Source organism: Caretta caretta, chromosome 7, assembly GCF_965140235.1.
Source record: "Caretta caretta isolate rCarCar2 chromosome 7, rCarCar1.hap1, whole genome shotgun sequence".
Classification (NCBI taxonomy): domain Eukaryota; kingdom Metazoa; phylum Chordata; order Testudines; family Cheloniidae; genus Caretta; species Caretta caretta.
In genome coordinates this window covers 47,013,652-47,026,854 of record NC_134212.1, presented here as the reverse complement: position 1 = coordinate 47,026,854, position 13,203 = coordinate 47,013,652, and the positions used below count along the sequence as shown (strand labels likewise).

Below are 13,203 nucleotides of genomic sequence, written 5' to 3'. Positions count from 1 at the left end.
GCTAAGTCTCCCCTCTTTCTCTTCACAGTTGGATTATTCGCCTCTGCAAAGCCAGTGACAAAACAACAAATAACTGGCTACCTATCATTCCTGTGTACGTCAGCCCAACACATAGCTGGCCAGCAGCCTCTGAGGAGGGCACCCCCTGCGACCAGCTCTTTCCATTGCAATCGCTCATTATAACTTTTCAGAACCCTGCTATGGGAATAATATTTTCCTACCAAGGCTGCAACTTTGAGGGAGGATGTGGAGGGAAAATGAAAGCTGGCACTCGCCTGAAACAACAGAAGAGTAGGAGCTGGGGCTTGAAGAATAACACAGCAGCGTATTGTGAGATTCACAATAAAATCACAAGAGTTGGCAACGCTAAGATTCACCCTCCCCATGCAACGCTGGCAACAGTTACACCTCCCTCTGCAAGCAGCCAATCTACTACTGACCACTCATGGAGTTACATAAAGGAAACTTCCTCTATAATAAACATGCAACGCGGTCTTCCGTTTCTCTTCTCTTCTCAGGGCCTGTCTGCCGTGGGGATGTAGCCGCAGGGCTGCAAGCCCAGTGCAGATGGGAGGTCATTGCCCTGGTGCATTTCCTTCCTGCCCCCCGCTCGTCTCCTGCGAGCCACTAGGGGTCACCGCGCCCATGGGCCAGCGCTCGCACCCTGTTGCCAGGCCCGTCTCCGCCCCTGGTTGGCGTCACGGCTCGCGCCCTGGCTTCCTGTCCGACCTTCGACCCCGGGAAGCGCGGGTCTTCGCGGGCCGCCCCTCCCCGCTCGGCAGGTATCGCCCCCCGCGCGCTGCTGGGGAAGGGCCCGGGGCAGCTGCTTTGCCAGGGCTCCTGCTCTCGGGCACCTCCGGTCCGCCCCAGAGCTGGGGCAGAGACCTGGACGCTGCGGCTGCCGGGAGCCCGCCTGGCTCCGAGCGACGGGGCCATCAGCCCAGCACCCTGGCTCAGACAGAGGCCAGGGCCAGCTGCTCCAAACCCCGCCCTCTTGCCCCCCCCCCCCCCCCGCAGCCTTAGCCACGGTGCCAACCCCGCTTTCTGGGGCCAACCCTGCAGCCTTAGCCATGGGGCCCCCCGCCCTCTGGGGCCAACCCCGCCCCCCCGCAGCCTTAGCCATGGGGCCCCCCGCCCTCTGGGGCCGCACCCCCCCCCCGCCCTCTGGGGGCAACCCCGCCCCTGCAGGGTTGGCCCCGGGGCCCTCCGCGGCTGTTTCTTCCTGAACCTGCTCACTGAGCAGGTCATGCCCTGGCTCAGGAGGGTTCGTTAAAACCCTCTCTCTAATGGAACAGGTTTCAGAGTAGCAGCTGTGTTAGTCTGTATTTGCAAAAAAAAAAAAAAAAAAAGGAGTACCTTAGAGACTAACCAATTTATTTGAGCATAAGCTCTCTAAGGTGCCACAAGTATCCTTTTCTAAGGGAACAATGCGTGATCTCACTGTCATTGTACATGTCTGATCCTCTGTGAAAACCTGCTGGGCTCCTGGAGCAGTGAGTTCCACCAGTGAACAGTATACTACCTTCTAAGTATTGCCACAAATCAGCTGTGAATATCCTAACTTGTCAATTTGATTGAAGCCCCACTGATTGCAGTTTTGTAGAAGGGTGAAGAGTGCATTCACTTACTTTCATTAGCCAACTGGTATTGGATCAGATAATAGGTCTTCTCTCTAAATTTCTGCCCAGACACGCCCAGTCTGTTCCTGGGTTGCTACTGGCCTGCCCCACTGCTACTTGCTCTCCCATTCCCCTGTGATCTCCTATTCATCCCCCCCTCCAAAAACAAAGTTTCCAAGTGTACCATCCCCCCCACCCCCGCGTACCTGATGAGGCCATTCCAGTGAATGGACAGCAACCCCCAGTGTTATACTGTCCACCCACTAGCATTGAGATGAGGCAGTGAAGAGCTAAGTAAATAGGGTCCTTTGTGCCTAGATCAGGGACTGTGCCCAGAGTCCATTCTGGGGGGGCACAGGGCTCAGCCCAGGTTCCCGTCTCTTTCAGGACTGCTTGAAAGCACGAACAGGGAGGCCATGGCCACCCCGCAGGTGACGGTGGGCACCATCACGGTGGATGGGCAAACCCTGTTCTACCGGCAGGCCAATCCGGCCCAGCAGGCCCCCAAGCTATCTGTCCTGCTGCTCCACGGCATTCGCTTTTCATCTGAGACCTGGCTCAACCTGCAGACGCTGTCTAAGCTGGCGGATGCTGGCTACCGTGCTGTGGCCGTCGATCTGCCAGGTACAGCTGCTCGGCCACTGGAGGAATCCCTTCAATGCACAGCCCCATCGGTGGGGCTGGGTGGGAGAACAGAACGGGCGAGGAACGTCCCATCATAGGAGCACTCACGCTGTGCATGGCTCTAGCATCTCCCCCTGAGAGCTTTCACAAGCATTCCCTATACCCCGTAACTCCCCTGTGATATGGGATCAGATGGGGAAACTGAGGCTTGGAGAGGTTTCATGCCTGACCCACACATATACCAGGAGTCAGCAGCATAACTGAGACTAGAACCCAGGTGTTCTCACTCAGGTCCTTCCCTTTAACTAGCAGATGCCATTTTCTCACGGCCTGTGGAGCAGAACCCAGGTGTTCTGGCTCCCAGCCCCCTCCGTAGCTCCCTGCACCTTTTCTGAGTCATACTGTCAGTGAAAGCTGAGGAATGACCCTGTTGTGACACTAGGGGCCAGACTATTGCCATCTCCCTGCCCACCTCTATACTGTTTTTGTCTGTCTGGGGGACCAGGATCTGCCCCCCCCAAGTCTGTAACTGGGGTGATGTGGGGGGTGTGAATTGGGAAGGGGTAGGGCCCCAGTGAACGTGATGCACCAGGACTGCAGATTTCTCGCGAGGGGCCTGCCAGCAATATCCGTAACACAGAGGGGTTTTGTCTCACGTGGTCCAGGGCTTGGCCATTCCAAGGAGGCGACAGCTCCGGCTCCTGTTGGGCAGCCTGCCCCTGGGGGTTTCCTGAAGGCTGTCTGTGAGGCCCTGCAGCTGGGCCAGGTGGTTGTGATCAGCCCATCCCTCAGCGGGATGTATTCGCTCCCATTCCTCTTCCAGCACAGCCAGCTGGTCCATGCCTACGTGCCGGTGGCGCCCATCTGCACCGAGAAGTTCCCCGCCACGCAGTACACCAGCATAAAGGTACAGCCCCTGGACTGGCAGGGAAGGGGCAAGTCTCTGTCGTTGGGGACTCCGGTGTCCAGGCAGGGGCAGAGAACACTAGGCTGGGGGATGGGGTGGAAGAGCTAAGGCACTGGGCAGACACCGGGAAGTGGGTGAAGGGAATCGAGGTTGCAGACGTGTAACAGAGCAGTGGGGGAACCGGAGAATCTGAATCCAAGCCCCCACTAAAGGGAATGTCCAGCAGTAATACTCAAGCTCCATCAGGACAAAGCACTCCGTGTAGCACAATCAGCGTGACAGAAACCAGCACCTGTAGCCTGGCCTTATGACTCAAGGCCTAGGTGCTGCCCTGCACAGTTTTATGCTGGGCCACATCCATTCCTGGTGTAGCCCCACCTCACACAGTGGTGTTACACCCTTGTGACCTGGGCCCCTCACTAGCTGGCAGACCCGTGGGACAATCTGCATTTCCCAGGCCCCTTTCACCACCTCCCTCACCCTGTGCTCACTGATCCCTCTCGTTTGCCCTTGTTCTAATGCTCCAGCCCCCACCAGTTTCAACCATTCCCACCCGCCCCCCCTTTATTTTTTTAAAATCAACCTGCTGGAGAAAATGTTCCTTCTTTTTCCCCCAGTGTGGAACTTGTATCCCCCCCTCCTAAAATAACCCTGCTGTAAGAGCCATCCTCAGCCCTGCACCCGTGATCCGGGGGTAGGGTCTGAATTCTGCAGGGCTAAAAAAGGGAGCCTGAGCCCACTGGCAATGGGTCGCTCCCAGCTCCCCCCTGGGAAACCCTGTCCTTGCGTGCAACCCTGGGAAGTGCAGGGCTGGGAGGGACATTTTTATGCACAGAGGGCGTTTTAGCTGCTGGTTTTCAGTATATTAGTTTGAATGTTTCTATTCTCTTGGGCTCTGTGCAGTGGGACCAGATCCTAAGCAGCATCCAAGCAGGCGGAGGGGAGTCAAAGTGACAATGCTATCTTTACGCCTCCCCTGCATCTTTATCCTGGGCTAGCCAGCAACTGGGCCAGTGCACAGGGTAACAGAGCAGGGCTGCTCTGCCAACAGCCTCTCAGGGCAGTTCTGGCACTCAGGATTGAGCGCCGGGACCCTCCTTTTCATCCCCTTCTCCGAAAGCCAGGATGGCGGGAGGGCTGTCATGGCAACCATGCAGGGCTGGAGGATTCCCAGACCCTGTGGGAATTCCTTGGGTCACATACCCTATGGTTATGGCCCGTTTGCACCAGCTGACAGTCTGGGGCCTGGGCATGTGGGTGAAGGAATACAACAAATAGTCCGAAGAAAATGTGTCCTATTCTTCCAGATTTAAAACATCCATGGTACATCCAGATCACATGACCCTCGCCCAAGCACCGAGCCTTTGAACCTTTGCCCATCCCTGCTTTTAGCCTCCAGTTCTATCCCCCTCCAACACACACCTTGGTTTTTAGCTTCATGATTTGCCATTTTTGACATCTCACCTGACTCTGGACAGCAGCCCCTTAAGGCTCCAGCTCCCCATCTCCAGCGTTGGTCTGAATGCTGGGGGTCAGCAGATGCCCTGATTTCCGTGAGAGTTAAGCACCCAATTGTCTTTGAGGAGCTGGTTCCTAGAAAGGGATCATTCCCAACAACTCAATTCGAGAGGAAATTCCCAGACCCACGGGGGGCACGAAGCAATGCTCAGAACCAGTGAAGCTCCCAGGCAGGGATACACTCTCCCAGAGTTGCCAGGTTCTAGCCTCCCTCTTGTGCCACTGGCCCTGGTGATCAAAGTGAGCAGTACGCCCGTACCCGCTGTCTGAGCTCTTGTGCCTTGTGTCCCCTCCTGCTAGACCCCCACGCTGATTGTGTATGGGGACCAGGACACCCAGCTCGGGGAAATAAGCCTGAACAACCTCAAGAACCTCCCCAATCACAAGGTGCTCCTGCTGAAAGGAGCAGGACATGCCTGTTACCTGGACAAGCCGGAGGAGTGGCACCTGGGCCTGCTGGACTTCCTGAAGAGCCTGGAGTGACGAGTGGCCTCTTTTCTTCCCCAGACCTCCAGTGCGCGATCTGTCAGGCACATGGCTGGCTCTTTGGTGCACACCTCCTGTGGAGGATCTGGGGCCCACAGCTTCTTTCTCTCACTAGAGCGGGTACTTAATTGATGGCTCCTTCCCGATCTCAGACAATCGCAGCACACTGGGGGGTTAGCAAATGGTGGCCACGAAGCCAGAGGTGCCCTCCTGGCAGTCAGGTGCTTGCTCCTTTTCCTTCTTTTTAAAATGATTAGAATTGAAAGGTTTATCGAAGCTGCCTGGCCACTAGCATGGGGTGAGACTGGGGGTATTGAGGGCAGGTTCCCCAGCTGCACATTCTAGTGCAAACCCGTCCTGCAAATCCTAGCTCCATAGCTGTGTCAATGCCCCTGCTCCTGCCCTGCAGCGCCCCTGCTACTCCAGACCTGCCAGTGCCCCCAATCCTGCCCTTCAGCCCCCCCTGTGACTCCAGCCCTGCCCCCACCCAGCTCTGCCAGTGCCCCCAATCCTGTCCTGCAGCCCCCCTGCAACTCCAGCCCTGCCTCCACCCAGCTCTGCCAGTGCCCCCAATCCTGCCCTATAGCCTCCCTGCTACTCCAGCCCTATCCCCCACCCAGCTCTGCCAGTGTCCCCACACCTGCTCTGCAGCCCCCCTGCAATTCCAGCCCAACCACCCCAGTTCTGCTGCACACCTCAATCCTGACCTGTAGCACCCCCGGCTACTTCAGCCCTATCACAGCCCCAATGATGTGCCTTAATCCTGCTGTGAGCCTCACCGGAGCACATGCTGACACCCACGCGCAGCACTGCTTGGCTTGTGAGGAGCGACCCAGCCCCTGGGAGCCACACGGAGGCCAAACTTGCTACCAGCCTGGGATCGATCATTCAGGGAGCTTCCACCCAAACTCTGCGGCGACAGCACCTAATCCTTCACGAACAAATAAAACTCAGATCTGGGCCTCTGTCTCCATGCAGCTTTCCTCCCTTGCGCCAGTCCCCACCTCCTCCTTCCTGCATGGCGCTGACACCTGGCCCCCTCTCCCAGGAAGCCCACAGCCACGGCAGTTAGGAACAGGGTTGTACATGGAGAGGACTCAAATTCCAGCAAGAGCAGACAGAGGGAGTGGGGTCTGCAGCATGCTAGGGCAGAACAGTCCTTGGGGTCGGCTGCTGGAAGGGTGTAGGGCAGTTTGATTATTCCAGAGGCAGTGTGTCACATGGTTAGAGTAAGGGACTGGATGTCAGAACTCCTGGGCTCTATTTCCAGCCCTGGAAAAGAGCATTGTCTAGGGAGTAGACCAGGAGCAATGGTTCGATGTCCAAGCTCCAGGAAGGAAGTGTGTCTAGTGGCTGTAGCCAAAGGCTGGGACTCAGAACTCCCATTTCCTGACCCGCAAGCAAAGCCCAGTTTCTACAATGGCCAGAGCCTTTGATATGATGGCAATTCCCTCTCCAGCACTGGTTCTCTACAGGGAGGAGGGGGTCCCCGAAAGGCAGTCTCTCCTGTGAAGAGGTCCACAGAATAATGGAGCAGGAGGAGCACTACTCTGTGGGATAAACAGGCACAGCCCTCGGGAAGCGTGATCCAGGGCCAGGCGCAGCAAGATTAGCACCATGCCCCAGTCTTTCCTTGGGAATCCCCTGCCCCTTTCTGGAGCCAGCTGGCTGAGGCATGTGGCCAACAGCGGCCCCTGAGGTACACATCCCTTTGCATCAGCCCTGCTCCTACGGGACCTGCTCTCCCATCAGCCTCTGGACAATGGAGCTGGTTGATCTAGTTCACCCTGGCTCAAGAGGAAAATGGCAAGTGACCTCCCTCCCCCCCCACCCCGGAGTAACAATGCAAATAGCTTCTTTTAAAGGCCCTGGGGGATTACTGAGTGAGGGGCCGAGCTGAACAGATGGGGCACAGGCTAAAGCCGCCAGCCACATGGCTGCTCCAGAGCCACCTGGCCTGGTTCCTTAGCACTCAGCCCAGCCAGACGGAGGAGGGCTCTGATGCTCGGCTCACACCCTGAATGGCTGAGGAGGAGGCTAGATAATGCTGAGCTTGATCCTCTTAGGCCATGCGGGGGATTTGCTCCCAGCTCAGCCAAGCCGGCCGTTGGCCAGGCCATGGGCATCCGTCACGACCACGTGGCCACCAAGCCCTGGGATGGAGGGGGTGAGGGAAGGGCCACAGGCTTTGAAGTGCCATGGCACTAAAGCACATCCAGCCCTGGGAGAGCAGCAGCTGTGCCTTGGCCCCAAGAGACAGGAGCTGGGAGGCCTCCATCTGCTTCTAGGGGGAGGTTGTTCACAGTGTTCTTGCTGGCCAAGGACTGAATGGGCCACGGAGATTAAATGCATCTTCCCACCACTAGAGGGTGCTCTCAAGAACAAGGGCAAAGGAGGGCTGCTCCGGCACTGGAGTTGCTAGCAGACTGCCCATCCAGCACTTTTTGCCCATGCGAATGTCCCCATCACTATCGGAGAGGAGAAGACGCTCCCCAAGACAGCGTGGTTCCCAGAGCTACGGCATAGGCGGTCAGGGCAAGCCTGGCTGGAAGGGCCAGGCACCTCCAACACTCAGCAAGTAATATTTCTAGTATCCCAGCAGTGCCCAGCGACCCCCACCAGGGATCAGGCCTGGGGGTGCTGCACAGATGAGCTCCCATGTAGAACTCAGCAAGGATGGATTTGGGGGTTTGCTGGGGGGTGAACCTCCATTAAGGGTCCAACCCCGACATCACAGTTCCATTTTGAGCCTTTTAAAATGATTTTGGATTTTTTAAAAATAAAGGCAAGGCAGGGAAAGGTGCTACCCCTTTAAGGCCGCACAGAGGGGAGCGGGTGAGACGGGCACAGGGCTGGCAGACTTGGTTATAGCGTTGGCGTGAGCTGGCCTGAGCTGTGGCCTCTTCTGCCCAGGATGAACTTGGCGCGTGTCTCATCTCTCTCTGCGCAACACCTGTGGCTGCAGCGTCATGAGGCACCTGCAGCCAGCTTTGCAAGCAGCAATCCTAGCGCCATGGTCTTGGCCTTGCTGTCTCCAGTGCAGCCAGGAGAGCTGGGCCTGGAGATCCCAGGGGTTACGGGGTTAAAATGCCTCTGGAGCCAGTTCCTGGGAGTGGCCCAGATCTGCTGGCTGATACAGAGGGGGATGGGCCTGTGCCCCCACAACCCCCTTTCAGAACACCCCAGCCCCAGTGCAGAAGGGGGAAGGACTACTTGCACCCTCAATGCACACACAGACCAGCCCCAAGCTGGCCCCAGCTCTGTGTAGCCCAGGGTGGTGCCATGTGCTGGTGCATTTGGATTCAGACAAGGGCCTGGCACACAGAGCTCTGGCCGTCCCCATGTGGGAGCATGCAGGGGCACGGCTACCCCTTTGCAGCAGTTGTGGCTCCTGTGTATTGCACTTACATTCTGCTCTCTGTGTTGCTGTGAGCTCCGTACCTTGCGTTCCTGCATCCAACCACTGCTCCAATTACCAAGGAGCATTTCTAGGCTCTCCTCTCGGGAGTGTCGTGTTCCCGGTGCAGCACATTCTGCTAGCTGGCAGCAAGGATAGCGAGCTTCGTCCAACGCTGCCCGTTCTCCACTCCCTGCCCGCCCCCTCCACGTACTCAACTCCAGCCTTCCCCTCCCTGCAGGTTCTTGACTCCCCACCCATCCCTCCCTCCTCATCCTCTGCTCCCTGCCCACTCCTTCCTCCACATCCGTGGCTCCCAGCAGATGGCACGCGTTCCCCAGGGTGCATTGATGCTAGAGAGCAGCACAGCGCCCCACTTGCATCACAAGGCCCAGTCCTTGGAGTGTGAGCTCTTTGGGGCAGGGACTCCTACGGATACAGAACCTAGCACAATGGGGCCCTGGTCCCTGGGTGTGGGCTTGATGGGCTTCTAGCATACAAAGAACAATACCAAGGTTGTCCCAAAGCACAGACACACTGACCTGTCACAGCATTTATTAGTCCACCAGCCTCCCAACCCTCCCGCTGCCCCACAGCCATGGCCCCGCTGTGCGCAGCGCTAGGGTCCGCATGGCCGACCGGCGCCAGAACGGAAGCTGCACGGTGGGATGTGACAGCGCAGCTGGAGGGCGCATGCCACAAGCACCGCATGGTAGGGTACCCTGATCCCTTGACATATCCTGCTCTGAGATGTGCGCCTGCAACCAGGAGGCCAGTTGGTCACCAGCAGGATCAGGGAGCGTCCCTCGCACAGGTCTGCCTGCTCCGTGCCAGGCTAGTTCTCCTCACAGAGCAGTCTGGAACACAGCCCAGCGGGCAGCTCATGACAGCCAGTGCTATGGCAAACCACTGCTGGCAGCTGTGCAAGGGGGCATCTAAGACACAGCTGGACCACCGGGGAATGTTGGGAGCGGCACAGAGGCCTGGAGGAGCGACTGCGAGACACTTAATTGCCGCCCCTCGGGAGCCACCGATTGCACGGGTGACTTCCAAACTCCAGGGAGGCTCCGGGCATCCTTGACCCCACAGAAGAAAAGCCTGCGCTGGGAGATGACGGTGCCGAGGGCACACTGCTCACCCCCAGGGGCGCTCGAAAGGCACAGGTGGGGGAAAAAGTAGCCGGACACCGCAGAGCGAGCAACAGCAAACTGGGGAGTGTTGCTAAGCTGGCAGAGACATGCCCACATTGCGACAACTCCAACACAGCGGGTCTCCTCCAGGATGCCAGGCCAAGGCCCAGTGTTCACCAAGGGAGCCCCCCCACCAGGTCTGTCCTCCCACACATGATGTGAAGAGACAGAGACAAACAGCCATCAGGAAAGGTCTCCCAAATGGAGGGATGGAACGGACAGACCAGGAGGCGCCCCGGGCAGCCTCTGTCCTAGTCACATCCTGGGGAGGGGGTGGCAGTAGGCAGAGTGAGCCAGCCCCACAGGAGCTCTCTCTCCAATCCACTCCGAAACCACAGTGGCACCATAACAGGCCCGCCTGCCTCCTGGAGCATCGCTGAGAGCCCAGCCAAGGGCAGCTGCTCAGGAGCATCAAACTGAGCAGTGAGATTAAAAAGTGGGGGCAGCAAAAGACGAAGCATTGGAGGAGGCTGCATGGGGTGGCGTGAGGGCAAATGCAAAGGCAGGCCTTCAAGCCAATGGTGGCCAGAGTCAGCATGGCGGGGCCCAAGCACAGTTCAGACAGGGACCCTGTTGCAGAGCTGAGGCTAGTGCAGTGGGGCTCCATGCCCCCCGCTAGCAGCGAGGCCATGGGCACAGTGTGGAGGCAGTCGCTAACATGGTGAAATCCTTGCCCTATTAAAGTCAACAGCAGTTTTGCCATTGACGTAAGTGGGGCCAGCTCACCTCATCTTCCCTCCCCCCCCCCCCCCCCATTTCTCTAGCTCAGGCGGAAAAGCCTAGATCTGAAGGCCTCACGTTTGATCCCTGCAGGTGCCCTGATCAGGACGCTTGCCAAACTGCATTTGAAACATACAAACCTTGCAAAAACCAGCCACAAGCAATCAAATTATGGAGCCAACTCTACACAACAGCAGAGATCACATCCGGTCAGTACCCAGCGCATCCAGCTGGGTATTACCAGTACCTGTGCCAGCCACAGGGAGATCACTTTCCAAATCACCCCACCCAAGCACAGGACAGCCCATCACCTCCCATCATTCCTTTGCCCAATGACAAAAACCCAATGGGCCAGATCCTCGACTGGTGTGACTCCATGGGGCCTTCAGCAGTAACGGTGTCCATGTCAGAGCCCTGTGTCCTCCTGGTCCTGGTCCTTCTTCCGCACCATCCTCTTCACTGGAGGGTGACAACACATTGCCGCCCGCCATCAGCTGAGCATTGGAGGCAGAGACGCTGTGCCGGGTGGGGGGGGGGGGGGGAAGGGGAGGGGATGGTGGTGGTCCCCTGCTATAATGCAGGGAGTGAGAGCCCATCTTCACAGCCCCTGTGCTGTCTCCATCCCAGCCAATTGCAGCCCTATATGTCTGGGAATACTGGGCCACTGGGATGTTAACACTAGCCTGGCCCTTCACAAGGAAAACAACCAAAGCCACAACTGCCACCTCTCTGCAAGAAGTGCCCATTTTATGAGGACTGCATCCAAGGACACGCTGCCTGCCATGACTCCAGCAGGTGGGGGGAACCGTGCAGGGCCATCCCGCCATGGCATCTATATACATTGGAAAGGCAACACCTGGACAGGCTGAAAACCCCCAACTAAACCATGGAGGAACTCCTGCAAGAACTGCCTGATCCCTAGCCCTGCTGCACCAACGAGTGGATTAGTGGAAGAAATAGGGCCCATTTTGCTAAGATGAGTATTGCCAGCAAACTAATGCGACAGCCAGGAAACCAGAAACGTTCAGCAGAGCCATGCAGCAGCCTGGGAGCAGCTGCTGTCTGGAAGACGCGACGGGATCAGCTCTCGGGGAGATGTGTCTGCACCAGCCACGAAGTGGTCAGGCAACATGACAGCACCGACAGCCAGGCTCTGAAGGGGTGGTATTTAGGCTCCGAACTTCCTTCATGGCAGTGAACGTTAGGAGCCTAAATACCTTTGTGGATCTGGGCCTGGGGGGCTGCAGAGCCACACGGTTACAGTGGTGGGTCACATCTCATGACAGGTTCATGACCTCTTGGGGCCCTTTCCAGTCTCCACTGCAAGCCTTCAGGAGCTACACCAATGCCATTTCCTATTGTCACTGGGTGTCTAGTGTAAAGAGGGAGGCTCCAGTGCCTGGGCATCAAAGTCCCCTTCGTTTGCGAGCTACGGGTGGCCACAGAACTGCCAGGCACCCCCGTAGGACCGCTCCCTCCAAACCCCGCTGACACTGCTTTAACTCTATGGACCACGGGATCCACTTTATCCCTCGGCGACCCATCCATCACAGCCTGGTGAACGGCCACTGGGCCCCGGGGGTCCCGTCACACATGCCCGCCCGGGCCAGTAGCAGCCTGCGGGGAACCTCCAGCACAGAGACACAGCGCCCCCTAGGCCTGTGCAGTGCAGGATGCAATCCAGCCTCTCACCTACCCAAGGCCCTCATCCCTAGAATTCCCCTCCACCAGGGTTAGCAACAGCAGGTGCCCGAGGGTTGATGGCTGGGTGGCACACTAGCTACCTGCTCTGTGACAGGCAGTGAGGAGGGGAGAGAGCAATGGAAAGGGAAGAGCCCTCCCTGTGCCAGGGACCCCGTGCCTGGCCCGCTGGCGGTGTCCTTGACGCTGGGCCGGCCGCGCCGGCCGCTCGGTTACCAGGAAAGAATGCAATTACAAAGGGCGAGCATATGCCAGCGGAGGGGGGGGCCGGTGGGGGTGGGGGTGGGGGATGGAATGTCCCTGTCCTTGGCAGATGGCCTTACCCAGTATGCTTTGTTCCTTTTAGTGTCTCCTTTATCCGCTGTAATTGGATCCTAGAGGGAGGGATGGAGGATGGGCGGGATGGGGGGTGGGGGGGAATATTCCCGAGCCTCTGGCCTGTGCCTCGCCTGTCAAGCATTTCATTGTTCTTGGCTGATGTCACTCCCAGTTGTTACCAGCGCCTCTCCGGGTGACAATGTGGGACTAAGAGGCGCAGCCAGCCTGGGGACAGACAGAAAAGGTAAGCGAATGGGGGAGATCTGTAACTCTGGGGGTGCCGGCACGGCAGAGAGGGCGCCCCGGCAGTGGCCCCACAGCAGAGCAGGGTGCAAGGTGTTACTGATTGAGATAGCAAGTCTGCCCGGAGTGGAGGTGAAATAGTGACTGGGCAATGGAACTGGGGATGAGGGGGGAACATGCCAGCCCCAACACCTGCTCCATGGGGTGAACACAAGGCGACTTTGCTTTGCATGCTCCATGGCTCGCTGAGTGGGACGCAATGTTCCAGCCCCGTCCCAGGCTGCTCAGTAACGCGGGGATTCGAGGGGAGAAAGAGCTAAAGTTTTCCTCCTCTCGGAGCCATGTGTTTCCCTGGCAAGGAGCTCCAAAGCTGCCTCTGGGGGGCTGGGAGAAGGGAGCTGCTCCCAGAAACCAGTCGGAAGGGTCTGAGGATGCCTCCAAGTTACCTCCCCGCCTTGTTTTAGTTGGAGCGGAGAGGTC

At 58.0% G+C, this 13,203-nt stretch overlaps 3 protein-coding genes across 5 annotated transcripts in view; 2 read left to right on the top strand and 1 right to left on the bottom strand.

Annotated features, from left to right (window-relative positions):
* Positions 1-13,203, bottom strand: part of ABHD14A (abhydrolase domain containing 14A) — an 83,147-nt gene that overhangs the window by 13,042 nt on the left and 56,902 nt on the right. Inside the window, exon 1 of one of the 3 annotated variants that reach the window (XM_075130628.1) lies at positions 664-744. The exons of 1 other annotated variant lie outside the window; for it this stretch is intronic. Coding sequence is in view for 1 of the 2 variants with exons in the window: in XM_075130626.1 (XP_074986727.1) it covers positions 441-447 (7 nt within the window). In the remaining variant the exon portion in view is untranslated. Of the gene's footprint in view, positions 1-440; positions 463-663; positions 745-13,203 lie in introns of those variants that run through there. One more of the 3 variants, XM_075130626.1, reaches the window with a different exon arrangement.
* ABHD14B (abhydrolase domain containing 14B) lies at positions 701-6,115 on the top strand. The gene is made up of 4 exons (XM_048857674.2): positions 701-782; positions 2,007-2,243; positions 2,909-3,150; positions 4,969-6,115. Exons 2-4 carry the CDS (start codon positions 2,036-2,038, stop codon positions 5,149-5,151), a joined length of 633 nt encoding a protein of 210 aa, XP_048713631.1. The 5' UTR covers positions 701-782; positions 2,007-2,035; the 3' UTR covers positions 5,152-6,115.
* Positions 12,582-13,203, top strand: part of PCBP4 (poly(rC) binding protein 4) — a 33,380-nt gene continuing 32,758 nt past the window's right edge. The window contains exon 1 of the mRNA XM_048857662.2: positions 12,582-12,724. The gene's annotated coding sequence lies outside the window, so the exon portion shown is untranslated. The remainder of the gene's footprint in view (positions 12,725-13,203) is intronic.